The 26083-nt window shown below is 37.9% G+C and overlaps 1 protein-coding gene and 1 long non-coding RNA gene across 10 annotated transcripts in view; one reads left to right on the top strand and one right to left on the bottom strand.

Annotated features, from left to right (window-relative positions):
• The window catches only part of AP1AR (adaptor related protein complex 1 associated regulatory protein), a 42761-nt gene extending 35162 nt beyond the window's left edge, over positions 1-7599 (bottom strand). For 2 of the 8 annotated variants that reach the window (XM_077882387.1, XM_077882388.1), the window contains exon 1: positions 7149-7597. In XM_077882387.1, coding sequence (XP_077738513.1) covers positions 7149-7231 — 83 coding nt within the window. In that variant the 5' untranslated portion in view covers positions 7232-7597. Of the gene's footprint in view, positions 1-6533; positions 7005-7148 lie in introns of those variants that run through there. The other 6 variants (XM_077882391.1, XM_077882392.1, XM_077882389.1 and 3 more) reach the window with 5 other exon arrangements.
• A 108-nt stretch (positions 7600-7707) lies between these two features.
• The window catches only part of LOC144303896 (uncharacterized), a 47465-nt gene continuing 29089 nt past the window's right edge, over positions 7708-26083 (top strand). Inside the window, exons 1-3 of one of the 2 annotated variants that reach the window (XR_013370921.1) lie at positions 7708-16246; positions 23726-23889; positions 24440-24566. This is a non-coding gene — a long non-coding RNA (uncharacterized LOC144303896). The remainder of the gene's footprint in view (positions 16247-23725; positions 23890-24439; positions 24567-26083) is intronic. The other variant, XR_013370922.1, reaches the window with a different exon arrangement.

The raw sequence follows: 26083 nt of genomic DNA, 5'->3' as shown, positions 1-26083 counted from the left end.
ACAGGTGAGGTCCCCCCACCCCCCAAAAAGGAAGGCAAAGAATAGATAATGTAAAGCCTTGAAACCTACAAGACGCCACTGAAGAATTTTAAACTGTGTTTGTATTACAGATTTGCACTTATGATTACTCTGACTCCAAAATATATGATCAACTGAAAAAGGTCAGAAATAGATGTGGGTGGATGGATCCAAAGGTAATCTACCCACTCAGTCAAGAAATATTTATTGAGTGCCTAATATGAGGCAACCACTGTTGCTATACTGGATATATAGAAATAAATAAATATAAGTCTCCGACCTCATAAAATTTATACTTCATTAAAGGGGAACAGACAACAAACAAACAAATATTCAGATTTTACAAACTCATGGAGTGGTAAGTGCTATGAGAGCTTAAAGCAGTGTCAGAAATTGGTGAATGAGGAATAGTATTACTTTAACACAGAGTATTGGAAATCTAGGCAAGAGATGAGGACAGTTTGGGACAAGGGGGCAGTAGTGAGAGAAATGGGTAGGCTGAAAAACTATGAGGTACCAAAAAAAATCTGGTTATGAGGATTGACTAAGAAATGTGGGATGATGGAGAACACAAAGATGCTCCTAGATTAGTGACTACATGCATCCAATGCTTTAAGAAAAGTAGAGTAGGAGAAGAATCTAGTTCAGTTTTGTTTTGTTTTGTTTCTAGTTCAGTTCTGAAGGACTCCAACATTTAATGACTGAAGCGAGGAAAATGGACATTCATACGAGATAGGGAAGATAGATCAATTTAAATTGCACTACCCAGGGAGGCAGATATAAAATATGGTGAGTGGGAAATTACAGGAGCTAAGGGATGAGCCAACAACATCAAATGCAGCTAAAAGATCAAGTACAGTAAGGATTACTAATACCTACTGGATTGTGATGGCTGTTTTGATGTTATGCAGGTGGAGCGCAACAAAGGCAGCAGTGGCTGGGAGAATGAATTTTAGCTGTCTCGCAAACTGAGTGAGAAGTGAGGAAATGGAGATATCAAGAATTTTTTAGGTTGTTAAAGGGAAAGGACAGGAAATGGGGTAGTAGCTACAGAAGATGCAGGAGTCTAAGTAAGTTTATGTTTCTTTCTTTTAGGTTTTCAAATTAGAGAGACATAAACTCAAAAAGGTATCAGCCACAGAAAGAGCTACAAATTTAGAAGACGGAAGCATCTGTACAAAGGCAACGATGATGTAGAAGTTGGAAAGATGTAGGTAGGGGCATTCAGAAGGTATAATCTACAGGATTTGGCAACCTGGATTTGTAGCAAAATGAAAGGGAGGAGTTTAACATGATTCTCATGGCTTAGGTGACTATACATTTTTTGCCACTCACAAGGTAGCACACAAAGTAGCAGAAATGGTTGGGGCTTTAAAAAAGAAAAAAATGAGGAAACGGCTAGGAAGGAAAGAAAGATGAGCTCAGCTTTACGAACTGAATTTGAAGTTATGTTTGATAAACCAAATGGAAATACTGAGTGGGCAATCTGGTATTTCAGAGCTAACACTGAGTTGACCAGGCTCATTAGTATGCACATAATAGGTAAAGCCATGTGTTTTCATGCCATTACCCAGAAAAAGTACATTAAAGAAGAAAAAATACATTAAGGAAGAACAGAGTGAGGCTCAGAACAGAGCTCTGGGGGAGTCTTTAAGATAAAATACAGAATATTCAGAGATTCATATCCATTTAAATCTACTGTTTTCCTTCCTAATTTCTGAAATTTCAAGAGAAATATCTCATATGTATTTTCAAAGCTGGCAAACACGCAGAAAACCAAACTAAATCTCTCAATAATGACACTATTGATTATCATTTTAGCAACACATATAATGATAAAATATTAAATTCTCATTGGTACTCTATACGGTCATTTTTTTTTTTTTTAACTAAATCAACATAAAACTGGTAGGATATATTTTTAACTCTGTGAATGAATGATGTTGTTGCCAAAGTCAATTGCCTAAAAGAAAAAGAAGGATAAGAGAATACTGTTTTCTATCTCAAAAGTTCAAAAATAATACTCTGGCTATTCATTCAACAAACACAAGACACTGAGAATAGAGAGAGATAAAGATAAAGCAGAGTCCCTGACCTTGAGGAGCTCTCAACCCATACCATGGAAGATGCTAAAAATCAGCAAACTGTGGTCCATTGGGCCAAGTCTGGTCCAATGCCTGTTTCTGAAAGGTGAAGTTTTATTGTAACACAGTCACATATACTTGTTTACATATTGTCTGTGTTTCTGTGCTAATACAGCAAAGTTGAGTAGTTTCAAGAAAGACTGCAAAGCCTAAAATACATATTATCTGTCCCTTTACAGGAAAAGCTTGCCAATCCCTGTCATAAAGCAGATTTAAGCCCATAGAAAATACTATTTCCTCAGGGAGATTATATGGTCTCAGGGGGCTGGAGCAGGTTTCAAAGAAAAAGCAATACTTAAGGATAAGTAAAAGCTCACCAACAACAGGAAAGGAAGAAATATTCCACACAAAGGCAAGGATGAGAAAACACTGTATTTCAGGAAAACAAGAATGCATATGGTCTACCTAGTATATAGTATACTGGGGATGTGGCAAGTGAAAGAATGGCAGAGAATACTTTCACTGATTTTCCCTGCCTATGCTGCCAAGCTCATGTGAGTAGAAGTAAAATCTACAATTTTAACGGTATATTCTAGGAAAAATATCATTAGAAAACACAATTAGGCTGGTATAATAGACTAAGATTAGGTTATCTCGTTGGGAGTTGGTTTGTTTATTTATTGAGTGAGAGAGCACACATGCTGCGGATAGGAGGGATAAATTGAGAGGGAGAGATAATCTGATGGGGCTTGATCCCACAACCCTGAGAACATGACCTGAGCCAAAATCAAGTCTCAAACACATATGGACTGAGCAACACACGCACCCTTGTCAGGAGTTTAAATTTGATATTACTCTCAATGAATGGAAGGTTATCATTTATCAAAAAAGTTAAGATATGAAGGTTTATGAATGAGTTTAAGTTTTTTAAAATTAGAATAGAGTAATTGTTTTCCTTTTAATGTTATTCTCACTGATTTGTATTCTGACATTATTTTCTGAATTGGAGAACAAAGAATTATCCCCAAACAAGGAAACTGCATAAAATCCCGAGCATACAAATGGATATTATGTCACACATCTGAATGCCATGCAACTCATCATCTGTCATAGAAGGGAAAAAGCCTGAGCAAGTTAGCTGTAGGAAATAGGACACAGAGAATGTGGTTAAGCAAGGGCATGGTATGATCTAGTATGGGTTTTAGAAAGCCTAGCTTCAATAACAGAAAGGGAAGATGGGACTGAAGTATGAGAGATACAAGAGGGAAGCACAGTCGAGAAGAAGGGGAGATTTGACTCGAAAGACAAAGTTTAAGACACAAGTACCAACAAAGGAATTGGATGGCTTCAGTATGTATTAAGGAGAGACTAACTTAGTTGATGAGAAAGAGGTAGAGGACTATGAAGTTGAGTTTGTAGCTTGGAAAACCATAAATGTAACTGTTAAGGGAATGAGAGAATACACAGAACATAGGAAAAAGAAATTTTGAGGAAAAGACCTATCTATTCTAGATATTTGTTGGAACACAGATATCAGATATTTGAGATAGGCCAATCTGAGGAGGCTTCATATATCCTAGTGTATCCCTTCAGTAGGCAACTGAATATATGGTATTGAACCTTTGAAAAGAGATCTGTTCAGAGAACGTCATATTTGGAAGTTGTGGTGGTTGAAATCATAGGAATGGATGAGATTTCTTCAGGGGTGGGTATATGTGTGAAGGGAACTAACTAAAGCAAAGAAGAGACAAAGAATAATTTTGTATTCAATAGGCAAACGGAGTAAGGTCAGGACAGACACAGGAAAATAATAAAAATGATGTGGCAGAGGTCAAGTCCATAGTTTCAAGAAAAGAATAGTTTTATCCCACAGAATTGCCAAGTTTTTCAGATGTATGCATATATTACCTACAAAATAAAGAGCCATGAGCTATTAGTGTTTAAGGATAAAGGCTCTGAATTCAGAGCTCAATCCCAGTTCAGCTATCCTGAGGAAGTTAAACTTTCCACGCTTCAGTTTTCAATCTGTAATGTATATAATAGTACTTATCTTCCTCACAGGATTGTGGTGAGGAATAAAGGAGATAATGTAAAGTACCTATAACAGAGCCTGCATAGGAAGTAACTGAATGCTGGCAGCTATTTCTAATATATATACATACATATATATATATATATATATGTATGTATGTATATATATTTTTTTAAACCAGGAAAGAAAATGAAAAATCACTGTAAACTTTGTCTGAAGGCAACTTGCCACAGGAGCCTAAAAGCCAACAAAACTGGAACCACTGTGTGGAATTATACGGCAAGATAAAAATGATAATTAAAATACAACACAACAAAACACAAATGAGTCTTCAGTTTGAGAAAAAACTAACACCAAAAATATCTATACAAAAGATTTCTATACTACCTAAAAACCGACCAGCAGGTGGAGCCCTCTAAAAACGTGTTGGTAAACAAAACTCCCTATAGTGAAAAAGGATGACTCATTAGGACTTCTAAATTTTATTCCTTAAAGATATTTAACTCTCTTTGCTTTAATCACCAAATAATTTTATTAGTAGCAAGGTTCCTGACATATCTCTATTCTCATATTAATATGACTAGTGAAAGATATTCTAGAATGTAAAACCCAGAATTCTCTAATATCTTATAAACTAAAACATTAGTAATTCTGGTTTTGAAACTGGATAGTGAAAACTGAGTGATCTGACTTTTGAGATGCCCTTGAGAAATCTATCAGGCTAAGGCTCTAGATCATAAAGCATTCTTGTGATGTCCGGCTTAAAACAGTCTAAGAAAGCCCAGGATTATTCTACCTGTGGCCATTACAGTGACAAATATAAATCAGATGAAGTCTTTGTGATCATCCCTAAATTTTATGCCCTTAGACGAAAGATTACTTAACTGTTTAGACCTAAACCTAAAAGAAAATCCGAATTACCAGGTGATTAAGAAAACAGAAAAGCAACTAAAATGAGAGGCAAAGTTGAACTTTATTCTGTAAATAAAAATTAACTATATCTACCTGTCCTTGCATGCTTACTGGAGGCTCTTAAAATAATGTTAAAATTAATGTAAAACAGTAAGTTATTCAGAATATTCAAGTAAGTGAACTGCCTAAACTTCTGTTTATGAACTGAAACAAACAGTATCAGTATCACCAAAATATGGTTTTAGATGACAGTGTCCACACCCCCAGATGTTCATTGTTTCAACAAGGTTTGTTTGTTTACATTTTGTCCATAACAAAAGAATAGAGATCCAACCAATATGTTTTTGACATATCTACAGACAATTAACACACTAATCCACTGTCTTCTCTCAGCCCCTTCCCTATGCTGCCAAGCTCACCTGCTCAGGGAGTAAAATCCACAATTTTAACACTACCCTCTAAGGAAAACATAATTAGTTTGTAAAATCACAATGAAAGAACAAAACAAAAATCCCAGATACCACACCGTAGTTCAAAATCAAATACAAACGATTTTTGCTTACCCAATTAGAGTATAAGACCCCATTTCTACAATAGGGATTTAACAAGCTACAACAGAACTACAAATAAAATATTAACAAAGCCAGAGACTTTGTGGTATTTAGTCTTTAGGCAAACACATTTATGCACGCTTGACTACACAGGTACACCTGCACACAAAAATCAGAAATAAATTAGACGATTCTCTCTGACATGATAAAAACAGCTGTCATGTTCCCCTTTGACAATAATAGCTCTTAAGTCAGGGAAATCAAAATATTAAATCAGGCACAAAATTTTTAACTCCTTATTTTTCCATTCAGGTATACTTAGTCTATAATCTTGGCTACTTTGTACCAGAGAGGTGACTCCATGAACGCAATCAATGAACTAAAATCAGTGAATCACATGTAAGATCCAAATTATAAATCGTGTAGCTTCAGTTTGTGTATTCAGAACGCCTTATTGCCTATTAACGTCGTTTAAAATGAGACAGATCCTGAAAACTCGGCAATCTGTTCCATAAAGTGCAAAAAAGTCTTATTCCTTACATAAAGCGGTTTGCTTCCGGTTTTTGATTCAAAGTCTAAATTTCTGGGAAACATTTCACAACAACAAAGCCAGCTTCAAAGGAATCTGTTCTAATTTTTCTCAATACCCTAAGAAACAAACAAACAAAAAAAAAACCCCACAAAAACCGGAATATCATGAAATTCTATTATCCTATGGATGCTGTGGGTAGAAAAACCTACGCAGGTCAGTTTTACATATGCCAGTTTTAAACAAGCGAAGTAAGGTTCTGAAAGACTTACTCCTTTATTATTATTGTTATTATTAATTATTATTATTATTTTACTTCTCTCTTCTTACAGAGCTTATGGGTAGTCATCACAGCACAGCATTTCTCTGGAAATAACCAAAAAAACTAATACGGAAAAGCTACGCACTGCTTCTCTGGTTACCGGTACCAAGAATGCGACTGCCCACTGGAAACCTTGCAATTCGTCAAGTCTTCGTCCATGTCAAAGAGTTAACTCAATGTCCGGAACCGTATTGTACTACAGCATCCAGATGACTTTTACTCAAATTCCCTCTGTGGTACCTAACTTTCTGGGGCCAGGTTCTCCGCGGCTCTGTCAGAGCCAAAGGGAGGATCAAATCCGGAGCTGCCACCTCTGGCATCAAGCCCCAGCCCGACGCAGGGTGTGTCCGGGTCGTTGTGTCGCCGGCCCCACTGCCCTCTCGTGAGAAGGGGCCTCAGGCTTCCCGGAGATGATGCCCTTCAGGGCTCCCGCCCCGTGTGGCCGCGCGACCGGAGGGAGCCTTGCGGGAGGCGGCAAGAGCGACGACGCCCGCCCCCTTCTCCCGCTCTTGCCCTGGGAGGCCCCTCGGGCTCGGGGCCTCCCCTCCGACCGCCTGCTCGACGCCCGGCAAGTCGCGAGGGCGGAGGGGCTCCCGGCCTACGCCAAGCGGTTGCAGCCAAGGCAGCGAACGGGGTTCCCCGCGAGGGGCCGAACGCCAGGGGCCAGCAGGAGCCCGGCCCCTCCCCCCGGCGGGCTTACCCTCCACCGCCTCCTACACGTTGCAGCCGCCCCGCTTCCTTGCGGAGGAGCCCGAAGCACTGCGTCCAGCAGCAGTTCCCCATCGCATGCCGCCCAGGCGCCGCCGCTGCTGCTCCTCCTCCCGCTCCAAGCCCACACTCAGGCCCGGCAGCCGCATCCGCATCCGCGCGGCACGAGCCGAATGAGGCTTCGGGGACCGAGGGCGGGCCAGCCGGAGCGCGGCGGCGTGAGGGGCCGGGTGACGGGAGGCTGGGCGCTCGGAACAAAGGCAGCGGCTACTCCAGCGGCCACCACGCCGCCGCCGCTCGAGGGAGGAGTGTCGGGCTCAGGGCTTTGCACTCCCCGGCCGTCCGCATGGCCGCCTGCCCGCCTCGGGACCCCAGCCGAGCACTAGTGACCGCCTCCAGCCGCTGAAGGAAGCCAGTCCGCGCGACCGGCGCGCTCAGGCCCCGCCCTCCCGCGCGCCCGGGCCGGCGCCTCGCGGCCGACGCTGCCACACCCCCGGCCGCTCCCGGGCCCTAATAGGGCGCCCGCCCTCCGCGGCCCCGCCTCCTCCGGCCACCGGTTCTTACGTCACTTCCACAAGCGCCGGTGTCCGCGGCTTCGGCCTTGCGGCGGGTTCAATTCCCGCGTGGGGGGGTGTTTTGTTTCGTTGGACCTTGACCTGACTAGAAATCTCTTTCTCCTCGCTTTTCCCGCCTCTAGGTCCTGAACGTTTTGTGTCGCGACGGTTAGGGCTGAGCCTTCGAACTTTGTACCAAAGCCTTGTGAGCAGCTCGGCTGGAGCCCAAGGCCGGGAGTCGTCGGGTGTGCGGACGGGCGCTCCTCCGTGGGGCGTGTGCTCAGGTCTTGTTAACACGGCACCGTGAGTGGCAGTCAGGGGGCTCGTTGAAGTTTTGAACCCACCAAGGATTTTTCTCTCGTCTGGTCTCTAGTTTGCTTTTCTCCCTCCGTACTGTTGAGTATTTTATTTTATTTTATTTTTATGTTTTATTTTTTGTTGTTGAGTATTTTAGAGAGACTTTTTAATGGCGACCTACTGGCCTCTTTTTGTTTTGTTTAAAATCAAATCTTCAAATAATTTCGGGGGGGGGGTGTTGTCCAGAAGCAGTAAGAGGGCCCGGGTTTCTCAGGGGCACCAGCGTTGAGGATCCGAGCGTGCGGCCGGGAACTCTAGTAGGTGGAGAGAGACGTGGTACAATCGAATTTAGGGGTGGGGAAATCGGGTATAAGGCGTGGTTTAATAAAACACCTCGTCCTTTGGATAAAAATGCCTTTAAAAAAAGAAACAAACAGCTATTTTTAAGCCTGCATTCATTTACCCTAGGAAAATTGTTACATTTTAGAAAATTGTTATTTGATGAAAAAAAATGTTCTTTGAGCTATTCATTTACTTGTTTCCTGAAATCTATCTAGGCCGACCTGGGTTTCGATTTTAGAACTGCTACCTAAATAATTTTGACCTTATTCGGGTCTTAGTCGTTTTTGTAATTAAGTGCGTAAGTATATATTTGGCTCAGTAGGCTGCAGCCAGTGATTGTTAGTGGAATGACTAAATGACTCCCTAAATAGCAACTATATTTTCTTTTCTTTTTTTTTTTTTTTTGTATTTTTTTATTGGAGTTCGATTTGCCAACATAGAGCATATCACCCAGTGCTCATCCCATCAAGTGCCCCCCTCAGTGCCCGTCACCCAGTCACTCCATCCCCCTGCCCGCCTCCCTTTCCACTGCCCCTTGTTCGTTTCCCAGAGTTAGGAGTCTCTCACGGTTTATCTTCCTGATATTGCCCACCCATTTTCTCTATCCCTCTTTCAGCCCCTAAAATCAAGCAAATATATTTGTGAAATCTTTAAAACTTCAACTATAAAGCTCTAAAGAAAGCTGTGGAATACTACTCAGCAAGAAAAAGGAACATGCTATATCAAATGGATACACGCAAATTAAATGAATCTACAGATTATATGGAATTGAAAAGCCAGTCTCAAAAGCTTGCATATTGTATAATTCCATTTATATAACATTCCAAAAATGACAAAATTATAGGAACAGAGAACAGCTTATGTGGTTGCCAGGGGTTAGGAGGAGGGAATGGATCCTTGTGGTGATGGAAAACCTGTGTCCTGGCTGTGTCAATGTCAGTTTTCTATTTGTGATATTACGTTGCAGTTTTGCAAGATATTACCATTGAGGAAAACTGGGTAAAGGATATATGTGGTGATTTCTCTATTATTTTTCACAATTGCATTTGTGACACCACAATTAACGCAACTATGGACACTTGATGGATACTTTTTGCTTTAGGCATTCGTATAAGCCTCTATTAAAAGTAGATCTGGGGGGATCCCTGGGTGGCTCAGCCGTTTAGTGCCTGCCCTTGGCCCAGGGCGTGGTCCTGGAGTCCTGGGATTGAGTACCGCGTCGGGCTCCGGGCATGGAGCCTGCTTCTCCCTCTGCCTGTGTCTCTGCCTGCCTCTCTCTCTCTCTCTCTCATGAATAAATAAATCTTAAAAAAAAAAAGTAGATCTGACTCTGTTGAGGATATGAACGATCCTCAGAATCAGTACAAATGATTAAAACATTTAAAACTTGACCTCACTAATCAAAACAATGCAAATCAAACACAAAGAAAAGTTATTGTTTGTCAGGTTGACAAAAATTTACAAATGAAATTTTCAGTTTTTGCAAGTAGACAGTGAAATAGTATTCTCCTGAACTGGGGATAGTGAAACTCATTCTGAAAAATCGTTTGGAAATATGTCAAGAGCCAGAAACAAACTTAATGTTCAATAATTGAAGGATGGTTAAATTTGCTGGTTTGGTCTTATAATATTATATAACCATTTGAAATCTATTTTGAAAAAAACTAATAGCATGGCAAAATGCTGCAGAATAATGTATGAAAAAAATTAGGATAGAAAATTATATATAATGTGTGTTCCAAATCATGTTTAAAACAAAGCATATACATTCTTAAATACATAGACATTCTTTCTTACATATATTCCTAGGGGAAAATAAGAGCTATTTGGTAAATAACAATAATAGTTATATCAAGAATGTGAAAAAAAAGAATGTGGATTTGGGGGAATTTTTTTCTTTATGTTTTCTCAAATTTTTAAAATAATCAGAAAATTTTTTTAATCTGTCCTATCAGCAGGAAGGATTAATTGATAGTGAGCTTAATTAAATTTGATGGTAAATGCAGACATTTAGAAAGTGATGAGGATTTAAATGTTGATGGATTCTAATGAGTTGAGTTACTTAATGTTTTTCCAGAAATAAGTTATGAAGCATAAGAGGTTACTGGACTTTATCATGCAGTTTTTCACCAGATTTGACATCAAGAATCTTATCTTCGTTGTAATGTAGCTTTAAAAGTTTGTAAACAATCAGTTGAATGATCTGCTATTAGTTAAGCAGAATTAGCAGGGAGAAACCCTGTAACTGGAAGGGCTGTTTTGTAAAGCAGGTGAACTTCATTTTATAGATGAGAAAGAAGACTCCTAGAGCAATTAAAATGATTTGCACAGAGTCACTGAATTAAAGGCAAGACATGAAGAAACTCCAGGTCTCTGGACAACAAAGCTTGTGTTTCTGCCAGGGCACAGTATTGTGTAATCCTACATTTGGGCATGGCTATGAAATCAGTAAAAACAATAGTCAAGTATATTCTGTTAATTCTCACACCTAGAACATTGAATTTCATGGCGGTTTGCCAGGCAGATTATTCAATTTACCAGTAAGAGACATAGATTAGTTACAGTGATGGCCACTTATCAGCTTGCTAGAGACCTCATCTACCCACCTTCCAAATAGCAGGAACTTTTCCTTCCCCATGCCTTGCAAAGTTCCTTTCTCTCTAGTGGTTTATTCTGAAGTTGAAGAAGAGTTTATCTCATGGATACTCTGGAGTCAGCATGCAATCTATACCTTTAATTGTCTTCTGGATTATATGGTTCCAAATACAATCCTTTTTTGCTCAGAATTCCTGTATTGGCTACTAATCACTTTTTGTTGTTTTGAGATCAGTTGCTACAATCATGTTTTTCTGAGGATTAGGAGGTCCCTTCAAGGGGAAGGATTCTGTGCTCCATTACCACAGTGGTCCAAACATGGACATGAATACATTCTTTTAATTCAGCAGAGCAGGATACTAGATACAATGGCTGTAACTTACAGATAATGAGATAATAAAATTTACCTTATGAGTTTGTTGTTAACAATAAATGATTAAGCATTTAACTGAGTGCTTAGTATAATATTAAAAGCAAGGGCTTGGTATAATATCAAGTATAATATACTATTATATTAGTATAATATGATTATACCATAATTTCTATAATATACTATATATACCATAACTATAATTACTTATAATACCCTAAATATAATATAAATATTAGCTATTGTTTTTATTATCCTCAGATTGAAGGAGATGTTAATCAACAAGTTATTTTTTCCTTTGTAGTTATGTGTCTAGCATTCTGTTAAAAATGCTCAGCTTTTCAAAATACTACCTCTTAGACATGCACTCAGGCATGCTCCATACCACTGCTTGAAGTCAGGGTCTAAGAAAGTGTGGCCTACAGGGAGGAAAATATTCACCTCTCAGGTTGTCTGTCCCATGATCTGCTTCTTTTCAGGATGATTGAAAGTAAGATTATTCACTGATTTATGGGGAGACCTCACTCCCTACCAACTAGGAATATGTGTCTTGGGAACACTAATAGAACATTCTCTTCATAATACAATAATCCAGTATCATTATGGTTCCTAAAGTCTTATATATTTAGTCTTAATAATACTTGAAAGAACAGTAGTCCAAAAAAAAAAAAAAAAAAGAAGAAGAACAATAGTCCAGTCTAGGTTAACTTGATCCAGCATTGCGTAGTTCTTTTGTACATATTTATGTACATTATAAAGTGAAAATTTAGGTTCACTAAGCCCAGCTGCAGCAATGTAGTGCTCAACAGTGGTTCAAGGGAAAACATATTTCCATCAGAATGAGTAACATTTTGCAGGCACATCATAGCTTAATGTCTAAAAGCCCAACATTTCTCCAAAAAAAGTCCAAGTGAACCAACTCTGCCAACAGTGCAAACCTTTGCATTGTTATGCAGAGTGGTTTAGCTCTTTAAAAATCTCTGCTCTCAAATGCCTTTATTTCTGCAATGGTCTTTTAATTTATATTACACACATACACAAACATACCCCAACTAGTTATAGCTATACAGCCAATAGAAGAGGTAAAGGGGAATATTAAAAGCAAGGAAATATGATAAAGAACTCAATCCAAAAGAATGCAGTAAAAGAGAGAAAAAGAAGGAAGTATTGATAGGACAAATGAAAAGCAAATTAGATGGTAGACTTAAACCAATTCTATGGGTACTTTATTTTTTATTTTTAAAAAAGATTTTATTTATTTATTGGACAGAGAGAGCACAAGCAGAGGGAGTGGCAGGCAGAAGGAGAGGGAGAAGTAGGCTCTCCTCCACTGAGTAGAAAGCCTGAAGTGCGGTTTGATCCTAGGACCCTGGGATCCTGACCCAAGCCAGTCAGATGCTTAACTGACTGAGCCACTCAAGTGCCCCCTTGTAAATAATTACTTTTTTTTTTTAATTTTTATTTATTTATGATAGTGAGAGAAAGAGAGAGAGGCAGAGACACAGGCAGAGGGAGAAGCAGGCTCCATGCACCGGGAGCCCGATGTGGGATTCGATCCCGGGTCTCCAGGATCACGCCCTGGGCCAAAGGCAGGCGCCAAACCGCTGCGCCACCCAGGGATCCCTAAATAATTACTTTAAATGCAATTGGGCTAAGCACACCAATTAAAAGCTAGGGATCCCCCACCCCACTGTAAAAAAAAAAAAAAAAAAAGACTTCACCACATGTTCACAGTGATGTACTTTTAATGTGAAAACATAGATTAAAAATAGGGATGAAGAAAAATATAACCATATAAACACTAATCATGGAGCTGGTGTGATTATATTAATATCAGACAAATTACACATCAATATAAAGAACATTACTAGTGATAAACAGGTTTAAGGAGGAAAAATTTTCATTCTACCCTTCTAGGTTCTGTGACTGGTCTAAAAGTTAATATGACAAAAGACAGATTTTAACAGAAAAACAAACTTAATAACATATGTATGGGAGTCCCCAAAAGGTATGAAACTTAAAAGGCAGCCAGACAACTGAGGTTTCTGTAACATCCTGAGTTAAGGAAAAGTACAGAGGTCGGGTTATCAAGGGGGGGGAAGCCCATTCATAGGAAGGGGAGAAGAGATGTCTGGGAAAGCAATCTTGTGCTGTTATGCACCAGTTTCTTAGGTAAAAAGTTATCTCTGATAATAGTTCTCTTTCTGGTACAGGCCCACTTTCTGGTATAAATTTCCTTTGTAATTGCATAATTTCACCATAAATGGGGAAATTTTTATTTCTTTTATACAGGTAAGAGGGAAGTAAAGATTTTCCTGAGGCCAATGGGTCTTGATTGCCATTAGTTCAAAATAATCCCCATGCCCAAGTGGCATATTTTGGGGAGACTTTCTGAGCCTCTTCAGAGGGTTGTTTTATTGTGAGAAGAAGGTGAATTAATTAAGAAAGCATAGCAATCCTAACTTGTGTATATATATCTAGTAATTGACTGAGAATCCAGCTGCCATAAAGAGACCATGTGGAGGAGAACTGAAATGCTCTAGCTGACAGCTCCTGCTGAGCTTCCAGCTGGCAGCCAAGACAAAGACAAACTGCCAGCTATGGGAGTGAGATCATTTAGCCCCTCTAGTTGTCCAGCATCTTAGCTGATATTTTATGAAGCAGAAGAACCATCCTATTGCCTCACAGTATAGTGAGAAATAGTAAGTTGTTTTAAGGCAATAATTTTGGGGGCATTTTTTATGCAACCATAGATGACAGAAATACTGGCCTCCATTAGATTTTTTTCCTAATTCTTATATTACTAATATCTTTACACAGTTGCTATCTCTATTATCTCTTACTGAAATATCATAAGTAGATTGAACCTCCTCCTACAATCCAAAAAAAAAGAGCATAGCATTGCAATGATTGCAACTAGCTCTGCATTTAGGTAGGCTTTCAAATCCCACCTCTTCAACCAAAGTTTTTACTATGTTTTAGTATTGCCATTTGTAAAATGAGAGTGATAATGATTATTATCCATCCAAATGCACTAATATATTTTACAGTGATGCCTGCACAGAGCAAGCAGTATATAATTTAGTCCTGATTTTTTATTATAAAAACAAATGTGTGCCTGTGAGGGAGGGTATATAAAATAGGTTTTTAGCAAAATCATCCCATTTAATAAAACTGAAAATCAGTATGGTACTAAAAAAGGGCATCCCTTGGCTCTAAACTACCCATATGGGTCTGCCCATTCTCCATGGCTTCATTCTTGTCACAGAATGTCTTCTGTGCTGGAAGAACTTGTAATATTTGGCCAAGGACAAAGGTGGCATTCGTTACTGGCTATTAAGTGATTTCTCTGTTTCTCCATGGCTTCTCAGAGTCAAAGTCCTAAGGAGATTACAGTTCCCTTAAGTGGCCATTCAAAGGTGACTCCAAAGGGGTACCAGCCTGCAGAAGGTGGCCACAGCATTGGGAAGGGAGCCAGAATGGTACTGGGCATTTGCCTCTCATAGTACAAGTGCTGTTACAATGGAATAGAGGCCCACTTTAGCTGGTGAACTTTGCATTATGGGAGCTAGCACATGGCAGTCCCAGCAACCTGGCTTGTAGGCCTCTAGGCTGACAGGCACCTACATATATTTTCAGTAACCCACAAGGACTTCCCACCACCACTTGGGTCAAGTGATAGACTCAGGCAAGGAATAGGCCAGTTCTTTGGGGGTTCCCTGGACATCGAATGGTAGTGCCTCGGATGTAGAATTTGGCAGAGGCAGGGCCCAACTAATCAGGATAGACACCAGTCACAGGGCTGGAACAAGGTCCTGGAAGCCCCTTTATATGCCAGGCATTAACCTTCTAATGGCTGGATTTTAGAGAGAGGGGAGGGAATGTCCTATGGGACATCCAAAGGACTTGGGGCAATAGCTATTTACCAACCAGTATGAAAGCATTCTGGTTATCTTAACAGTAAATGCCATAGTTGTATGGCTTTCTTACCTTTACTTTGCTCTCACTGCTGAACAATATTTTAGTTGGTTCTTGGTTTTAATTCTCTTAAAATTATTAAGAGAACCTCTCTAGGTATTGGGATAACAAGTTACTTACTGATTTTCAATTTAGTGAGGAATTTATTAAAACAGTTTGACATAGTTTCCAATATCAAGTTATGACTAAGAGACAAGTGTCACTTAACTAGGGACACCTATGTAAAATAAAAGATTGCACCAGCAACTTATGAAATTCAGTAAGTGATTTGGAAATTAGTAGAATGATTTAATGAATGATGCACATTACAACTTATACTACTAACAAGCAGTTTTATATAATTTTATAATATATTTAGGGGATAAAGTACATTTTAAATCTGTGAATCCACATATTGATTTCTATATTAATTTAGATGATTTCAAATTGTAAAATATTTTTATTAGTATCTTGGAATTTCTTGAGAAAAGGAGGGGGAGCCTACCAGTGCCAGGGTGCACCTTCTAAGATTTGATTTAATCCTTCTAGTCTCAGTACTCAAGCATGAGTATTTTTAAAAAGCTTCCCAGTAACACTAGTGTGCCACCAAGGAAGAGAACCAGCAGATTGTCAACAGCAGATTGACAAATGAAGCCTACCGTTGCCTATGTTTGTAAATGAAGTTTTATTAGAACATAGCCATCCTTGTGTATCATGTGTCATCTATATCTACATTTGTGCCACAACAGTAGAGTAGGTGCTACAAAGACTATATGGCTTATAAACCCTGATACTTTGTATCTGTCTCTTTACAGAAAAAAAATTTTGCCAATTCTTTCTGTATAGCACTGAAAAAAATGAACTACAATATTTTTTAAATCATCAATAAACACTTTAATGAAAAACAAGCCACAGAATGATATTACAGTGTAATACAATTTATGTGGAATTCCAAAACACGCTACTACCATACAGGTACTGATAAATGCAGTACATGTTTTTTAAAAAGTCACATACGAATAATAAGCACAACATTTAGGACAGTATGTTTATCTAGGGAAGAAGGAAGGGAAATAAGATGGTGAAAAACAGAGGGAGAGGAGAGGAGAGGAGAGCTTTAAAAAAGAAAGAAAAACCGAAAGAGGCAATATGGTAAGATCAACCAGTACTAGGGGATAGGTACATGTAGGTTTATGTTATCTTCTATACTTTTCTAAATGCTTCAAAAATTAAATAATTCAAGAGTGGTGGACAGTGAGGTTTTTTTTGGATTTAATGTAGTTCATTATAACAATATTTTTTAGTATATTAACATGTTTCATTCTCAAAATAATCCAGTGAAACCTGTTTTAGTGTTAACTTTGCAATAGTGAAGACTATACCCATATTTGCTCACTACTGAATCCCTACCAATGCAATGGCTAGTGTATAGCATATGATCAGGAAATATTTGTTGAATAAACAAGCTAATGAATAATGAATGCATTTGTAATTGTAGAAGCCCAGACAGCCAAAGTGGCTTATACAAGTATAACTATTCCTTCATGGAAAGGCTAGCATTTGAATTCAGTTTGCTGACAGCTAGACTAGTGTCTTTTTTTAATATTCTAAGTTAGTTTCTTCTCTCCTTTTCTATAATCTGTTAGGCCTTTGAACCAACAGCCTTAATTAGAACCATTAGCAAGAAAAGAGGATTGAACTCATGTTTAGCATTTTCCTGCAATTATCAGATACACAATCTTGAGAACATCCATTTAATGATTTTTGTGGTTTCTCTTCTTGTTTAGTATATATGAGAATGAGCATATAGCTCAGTTAACTGTTTTCTATGAGGTAGGCATGTTTTATGAATTATAAATCTGGAAAGAAGGGCTAGCAAGATTCACTGGTTAAATAGGACGGCGGCCTAGAAGGTGAATGGATTTAGTATATAAGTCCAATATTAATATTAGTAATTGCATTTGCTAGTCATTTATTGAATGGCAAGAAAGCATGCCCCATCTAGCCTCTTGTATGCTGCTGTTGTAGTAATTTCTTTTTTTTTTTCTAACATCTTGATTCTAATGATTATGGGAAAGGTAGTAACATTATCACTCTTACCATCACATCAATACTTAACCCTACCATAAACAAAGCACAGTTGCAGAGCCCTTGAGAATCCTAAAATAGTTTCGGTTACTTTTTTAAAAAATTTTTTCTCAATGAGGTAGGTTAGATTTCCAGATGAGAAGGCTAAAGTTGAAAGAATTAGATGGTGTCATCCAAGTTCACAAAGCCAACACGGGACAAAATCATGACTTGGGTCTGAATAGGATTTCTTTTTTTCCTCCAAATTTTTATTTAAATTCCAGGTAGTTAACAGTGTAATATTAGTTTTAGGTAAAAAATTTAGTGATTCATCACTTATGTACAACACCCAGTGCTCATCACAAGTGCACTCCTTAATCCCCATCCATTTAATTCATCCCCTCCCATATCCCCTCAATCAACCCTCAGTTTGTTCTCTGTAGTTTAGAGTCTGTCTTATGATTGGCCTCTCTCTCTTCCCCTGCTATGTTCATTTGCTTTGTTTCTTTTTTTTTTAATTTTTATTTATTTATGATAGTCACAGAGAGAGAGAGAGAGGCAGAGACATAGGCAGAGGGAGAAGCAGGCTCCATGCACCGGGAGCCCGACGTGGGATTCGATCCCGGGTCTCCAGGATCGCGCCCTGGGCCAAAGGCAGGTGCCAAACTGCTGCGCCACCCAGGGATCCCTGCTTTGTTTCTTAAGTTGCACATGAGTGAAATCATGGTATTTGCCTTTCTCTAACTTATTTCACATAGTGTAATATTCTCTAGCTCCATCCACATCATTGCAAATGGCAAGATTTCATTCTTTTTATGGCTGAATAATATTTCATTATATATACTCTCTCTATATATACATACACACACACATACCACATATTCTTTATCCATTCCTCAATTAATGGATTTGGGCTTTTTCCATCATTGGGGTGCATGTATCCCTTTGAATAGGTATTTTTGTATCCTTTGGGTAAATACCTAGTAGTACAATTGCTAGATCATAGGATGGTTCTATTTTTAACTTTTTGAGGAACCTCCATACTGTTTTCCAGAGTGGCTGCACCAGTTATCATTCCTACCAACAGTGTAAGAGGGATTCCCTTTCTCTGCATCCTCACCAACACCTTTTTTTCCCCCTGTGTTAATTTTAGCTGTTCTGACTGGTGTGAGGTGGTATCTCATTGTAGTTTTGATTTGTATTTCCCTGATGATAGGTAATACTGAGCATCTTTTCATGTATCTGTAAGCCATTTGTATGTCTTTTTTGAAAAAATGTCTATTCATGTCTCCTGCCCATGTTTTAACTGGAATATTTGTTTTTTGGATAGTAAGCCTTATAAATTCTTTATATATCTTGAATACTAGCCTTTTATCAGATATGCCATTTGCAATTATCTCCTCCTATTCCATAGGTTGCCGTTTTTTGTTAGTTGTTTTCTTCACTTTGCAGAAGCTTTTTATTTTGATGAAGTTCCAAAATCCCATGCTCATGGATTAGAAAAACAAATATTGTTAAAATGTCTATATTACCCAATGCAATCTACACATCTCATGCAATCCTTATCAAAATACCACCAACATTTTTCAGAGTTGGAATAAAGAATCCTAAAATTTGTGTGGAACCACAAAAGACCCCGAATAGCCAAAGCAATCTTGAGAAAGAAAAGCAAACCTGGAGGCATCACAATTCTAGGCTTCAAGTTATATTACAAAGCTATAGTGATCAAAACAGTATGGTACTGACATGTAAACAGACACATAGATCAATGGGAGAGAAAAGAAAACTCAGAAATGAACCCACAATTATATGGCCAATCCATCTTCAACAAAGCAAGAAGGACTATCCAATGGGAAAAAGTCAATCTCTTCAACAAGTGGTGTTGGGAAAACTGGACAGCAGCATGCAAAACAAGGAAACAGGATCACTGTCTTACACCAAACAGAAAAATACATTCAAAATTGATAGAAGACCTAAATGTGAGACAGGAAATCATCAAAATCCTAGAGAACACAGACTAACCCCTTTGACATCGATTGTAGCAACTACTTACTAGATATGTCTCCTGAGGCAAAAGAAACAAAAGCAAAAATAAAGTATTAGAACTTCACTAAGTAGGATTTCAAAATCACTTATTATTTTTAATTCAGAGTACTTAGTGAATTCTAAAATTGTGTTGGGCTGTAGGCCAGGGTCAGAGTTCTAGATACACACTGTCATAAAGCCTGTACTTGCTAATGAACAAGTTTTTACTCCACAATGGACTACTTTCCAATCTGTGAGCTCATGATGGTTAGAGCTATGCTTCTAGGGCTGGCTCGAAACCAGTGACTCAGTGATTACAGGGAACATCAGCCCAGGTTTGTCAGTTCATGTAATGTATTTTCCTTAGCCAAATAAATTTTCACTGTTGTGGATAGTAGCTATATACAATATTTAACTTACTTTTGTAATGACATAATAGACATGAAAAGTACTATTCTAAAATAATAAATACATTCATTCATGGATCTACAAAACAATTTTAATATTCTAAGAGGAGTAATAGAAAATTTGAGTTAATCTTTAATTATATTTGAAATTTATGCAAGGTAAAATATGAAAATCAGAACTTGTTCATATTTTTGTCAGTAGGGAGGAAAATATTTTCAAATGCAGATTTTAAACTATCACTGACTCTCTATGGAAGACCGGATTTTTCCATGCTTTTTCTTTCAGGACTTAGGAACCATTGAGTATATGATGGCTATCAGACCAAAAGATACAGTATTTATTCCAAAGTCAAATTGTTTGGTTTACTTCTGCCCTCTTTTTGCAGGTCTTCTAATTGGCATAAATTCTATTTCTTATGACTAGATTAAGACTCTAGTACTGGGACACCTGGGTGGCTCAGTGGTTGAGCATATGGCTTCGGCTCAGGGCATGATCCCAGGTTCAGGGATCGAGACACATAGTCCCATTTTGGGCTCCCTGTGAGAAGTCTACTTCTCCCTCTGTCTGTGTCTCTGCCCCTCTCTCTGTGTCTCTCATGAATAAATAAATAAAATCTTTTAAAAAAACAAAACAAGATTCTAGAACTATTTAGACTAAAAATTAGCAGCCAGTCACCTCATTTCATAGCAAGGAAACCACAACCCAAAAAAGTTAGGAAGTAGAGTTAGAACTGAATTCAGAAGTCCAAATTAAGAATGCTAACCCTACCTTCCCTAAATAATTCAGTTGTTAAATCTTGTTGAAAATTATTTTGAAATACTGGATTGATCTAACTCTTTCCAAGTCCACCGTTAATCCCTCAATCTAAGCATTTAATGCTCCTAGATATCTATGGTATTTATTTATTTATTTATTTATTTACTTACTTATTTATAGATATATTTAAAGATTTATTTATTTATTTATTTGAGAGAGAGAGACTATGGTGGAGGGGCAGAGGGAAAGGGAGAGTACCACAACCAGACTCCTTACTGAGCCTGGAACTTAATGCAGGGCTTGAAATCATGACTCTGAGATCATGACCTGAGCCAAAATCAAGAGTTAGCCACTTAACTGACTGAGCCACCCAGGTATCCTGATATCTACAGTATTTTAAATTAGACTTTGTGCATCTAGTTTCTTTTTACACCAGTTCATCTTGTTTTCATTTCTGAATTTATTTATTCCTTACTAAGTAACCCAGATAGTTTTTAACAATGTTTTAAATGGTTATGAAATATTTAATCTTTATAATGTAGTCTTAGATCAAGAAATACACTCTGGAAGGGAGATTTATGCTTAAGCAGTTTACTGGGACATGCTCTTGGAGTCAGTACCTTTAAGGGGAGTAAAGAAAGTCTTGAGAGTGTTTCTTAGGTTGCTTCTATAGCTTGGCTATTGTAAATAATGGCACAATAAACATAGGGGTGCATATATCTTTTCAAATTAGTGTTTTCATTTTCTTTGGGTAAATACCCAGTGGTGGGATTACTGGATCATCTGGTATTTTTGTTTTCAATTTTTTTGAGGAAGCTTGATACTTTTTTTCCTGTGGTTGCACCAATTTACATTCCCACCAACAGTGCACCAAAATTCGCTTTTCTCTACATTCTCACCAACACTTGTTATTTTTTGTCTTCTTGATTTTAGCTTTTTTGAGGTGCAAGGTGATATCTTATTATGGTTTATTTTTGCCTTTTTCTGATGATGAGTGATGTTGAGTATCTTTTCATGTGTCTGTTGGCCATCTGGATTTCTTCTTTGGAGCATCTGTTCAGATCCTCTTAGCATTTTTAAGTTGTTTGTTTTGTGTGTATGTTGAGTTGAATATGTTTTTTACATGTTTTGGATATTAACCCCTTACCAGATAAGTTATTTGCAAGTATGTTCCCCTATTCAGGGCTGCCTTTTTTTAAATTGATGGTTTCCTCTACTTGGAAAAGCTTTTTAATTTGATATAGTCCCAATAGTTTATATTTGCTTTTGTTTCCCTTGCCTTAGGAGACATATGTAGAAAAATGTTGCTGTGACTGATGTTGGAGAAATCACTGTTTGTGTCCCTTTCTAGGATTTTTATAGTTTCAGGCCTCCACTTAAGTCTTTGATCCATTTTGAGTTTATTTTTGTGTATGGTGTAATAAAGTGGTTCAGTTTCACTTTTTTGCATGTAGCTGCCTAGTTTTCCCAACACCATTTGTTGAAGAGACTGTCTTTGCCCTGCTGTATATTATTGCTTCCTTTATCATAGATTAATTGACAGTATAATTTTGGTTTATTTCTGATTTTTCTGTTCCATTGATTTATGTGTCTTTGTTTCAGTACCATACTGTTTTGATTATACAGCTTTGAGTGGATAAAGAAGCTATGTCTTTAAGGGGATAAAGGACTTTGAGTGGATAAAGAAGATATAATATGTGTTATACACACACACACACACACATACACAGGAATATTAAGCAGCCTTAAAAAAGGGTGAGCTCATGCTACTTGTGACAATGTGGATGGACCTAGAGGGTATTATGCTAAGTGAAGTAAGTCATACTGAGAAAGACAAATACTATATGATTTCACTTATATGTGGAATCTAAAAAAAACAAAAACAAAAAACCAAAAAACAAAGAGCAGACCTGTAAACATAGAGAACAAACTAATGGGTGGCAGTAAAGGGGGGGTGGGAGATGGACAAAATGGATGAAGGGGTGTGGGAGATACAGGTTTCCAGATATGGAGTGACTAAGTCACAGGAATAAAAGTTACAGCATAAGTCAGTGATACTATAATAACATTGTCTGGGACATATGGTAGCTTCTCTTATGGTGAACATGGCATAATGTTTAAACTTATTGAATTACTATGTTGTACACCTGAAATTAATATAATGTTGTGTGTCAATGACACTAAAATTTTTTAAAAATTAATTTAAAAAAATCTTAGAGACTTTACCAAAAAAAGAAAAGATTTAAGAGAGGGAAGAGTTGAGTATCTCTGGAGACCAGGCTTTGTACTCCTATATCTACCAGTCATGGGATGCAGGCTTATCCTGGGGAAAGGGCAAGGCCTTGGGTGAGGTGACTTTCTTTGGCTAAGGGCAATTCCTGGAGAGAACTCAACGGGGCTGTCAACTCCCCAAATCTCCCAGAAGCCAGGGGAAAGAATGCCCTAGGTCTGAACAGAGATCTGGGTGGTACACCACAGGATCTTTTTTTTTTTTTTAAGATTTTATTTATTTATTCATGAGCAACACAGAGAGAGAGGCAGAGACACAGGCAGAGGGAGAAGCAGGCTCCACGCAGGGAGCCTGATATAGGACTCAATCCCGGGTCTCCAGGATCAAACCCGGGGTTGCAGGCGGTGACTAAACCGCTGTGCCACTGGGGCTGCCCCACTATATATATCTTTTATATATATATGACTGTATAACATATATAATGTAATATATGTAATATATACATCATATATAACATATATTATACATATGAATATAACATATAAATGGGACATACAGAATAAAACATACAACCAGTATGTTGGAAAGAATAATGCAACTGTTATGTCCTAATCCCTGGAATATGTGAATATCATATCTTACATGGCAAAAGAGACTTTGCATGTATGATTAACTTAAATAATTTGAGATGGGGCTATTATCCTGGATAATATGTGTGAGCCTAATGTAATCATAAGGGAAGGCCAGAATCGGAGGAGATCTGATGATGAAAGCAGGGATGGGAGCAATGTAGCAGCAATGAAGGAATGTAGCAGACTCTAGATGATAGAAAAGCCAAAAAATGTTCTCTCCTCTAGATCCTAGAAAGATCTTAGCTTTGCCAACATTTTGATTTTTGCCCCATCAGACCCATTTGTTTATTTATTTATTCATTCACTCATTCATTCATTCATTCATTCAAGACACAGGGAGAGAGGCAGAGGGAGAAGCAGGCTCCATGCAGGAAGCCCGACGTGGGACTCCATCCCGGGTCTCCAGGATCACACCCTGGGCTGAAGGCGGCACTAAACCACTGAGCCACCCAGGCTGCCCATAAGACCCATTTTAGATGTCTGAATTAGAACTCTGAAAGGTAGTAAATTTGTGTTGTTTTAAACTACTAAATTTATGGTAATTTGTTACAGTGACAATGAGAACTAATATACCTAAGTATCAGATCCCCACGTTGATCAATAGAACATTAACCATGCCTCTAAGAACACCTGTATACCTTTCTCCAGTCACATTTCTCTCCTTTTCTACCAAAGGTAACAACTATTCTATTAATCTTATCATTCCCTCACTTTTCATCATAGTTTTACTACATATATATTATATACCATTAATACTTATATATCATATTAACAAGTATTATTAATATATAAAATGCATTATATATTAATAAATGTTTCTAATGATATATTATTAAGTGTTTATGTTTTTATAGTATTCTGATATTGCTTTATCACTCAACATAGTTTTGGAGGTTCAGGGATATGAATGTGTGAAGGTGTGGTTCATTTTTTTACTGCTGTCAATATTCTAGTTCTTTGAGTATATGGTAATTTAACTATCCTCCTGTTAGACATTAATCTACCTTTTCACACTTGATTTAATCAGCAAATTTCTGCTTTCCAAACTAGCAAGGGAGAAGTCTGAGGAAAAGCACTTTGGGGAGATCAATGTAGTATCACAGTCTTTCCCTTTTTATCGACCTTGGTTTCTTTCCTGGCAAAGGAATAATATCTTTCTCATGACCTAACTTACATGGTAAGTTCCTAGATGATAGGAATTGCAATAAGCATATGTTTTATATTGTATAATACCTCAACAGCATTTTGCTGGTGCTGAATAATTTTTTTTAATTTATTTATTCAGAGAGAGAGAGAGACTGAGAGGCAGAGACACAGGCAGAGGGAGAAGCGGGCTCCATGCAGGGAGCCTGACGCGGGACTCGATCCTGGCTCTCGAGGATCAGACCCCGGGCTGCAGGCAGCGCTAAACCGCTGCGCCACTGGGGATGCCCTGAATAATTGTTAAATAATAGCAATAAATGTTATGTACTTCTTGCATGAAGTGGTCAGGACCTTTTGGTTGCAGACTACAGAAACTCAATTTATACAAGCTTAAGCAGAAAATGTATTGGTTTAGCTCACATCTGGAAATTTCTTTCATCTGTAGGAGGAGCTAGAGTTTTAAGACACATCTAAATACAAGGGTTGAAATGATGTCATTAGGACTCTGTATCTGTCTGTTTTTCAGATTGCCCATCTCTGCCTGACCTTATTCTCAGAAAGAAAATATCATAATGGAAAGATGCCTGTTGTTAGCTTCAGATATGCTTCATTTTACAAATTATTTTTTCCAGAAAAAGAGAATATCCTACTTTCTCCTAGTGACCACATATGAAATCTCTGATGATTCAGAGATATTTTGATTGGTTTTGCTTACGTCACAGTAGTCCTACCTGCTTTACATGAACTGAAAATATTAATGTGAAATGGGTGAGGGTCCTCCAAAGGAAAGGATGCTGAGTAGAGAAGAAATGTCCTCTACCACATTTATCAGGAACTTTTCTAGGTTTAATGCATTTAACACTTTGCTTAATGTGAAGATGTTGAGATCTTAATCTAATAAAAATGATCTTTATAAGGATGGATTCCCACAATCATAAAGCTGCAAATAGAATTTCTATTTAATTATGATTATTATTATTATTATTATTATTATTATTATTAGGTTACATTTCCTCTTTGATAGCTAGAATGTTCTTAAAGTAAATGGAAAAATCTATGAGGAACATGTCATTTTGTTGAATTTTGAACCACGAAAGTTTTAGGCTTCAAATGCTGATTTTCACAGTATGCATGCTGTGAAAAATACCTGTGACAAGACTTATTTCACTTTCAGTTTAGTGCTTCTCTAATTTGGAATATAGATGTTTCTTATTTTAGTTTGACTGTGATTGTGTGTATTGGGCCATATGAATAGACAAAATGATTGACTGGATCTAAGAGCAGAAGGGCTGTGAATAACAAGGCCTGGGTTCCCACAAAACTATATTAATAAAGCTTTACAATAATTACACACGTTGCAATTATCCCCCATGTTGCAATTTATCCTTTTACTTACTGAATTTAATCATCCAGTAGGATGTGAACACCTCAAGGTCAAAACAAGGATTATGTTTTAGTAATTTTTTAAAAAAATATTTTATGTATCTATTCGTGAGAAACACAGAGAGAGAGGCAAAAACATAGGCAGAGGGAGAGGCAGGCTCCCTGTGA

This window comes from Canis aureus, chromosome 33, assembly GCF_053574225.1.
Source record: "Canis aureus isolate CA01 chromosome 33, VMU_Caureus_v.1.0, whole genome shotgun sequence".
Classification (NCBI taxonomy): Eukaryota; Metazoa; Chordata; class Mammalia; order Carnivora; family Canidae; genus Canis; species Canis aureus.
The sequence above is the reverse complement of the archived record's forward strand: the minus strand, read 5'-3'. Positions and strand labels throughout refer to the sequence as shown.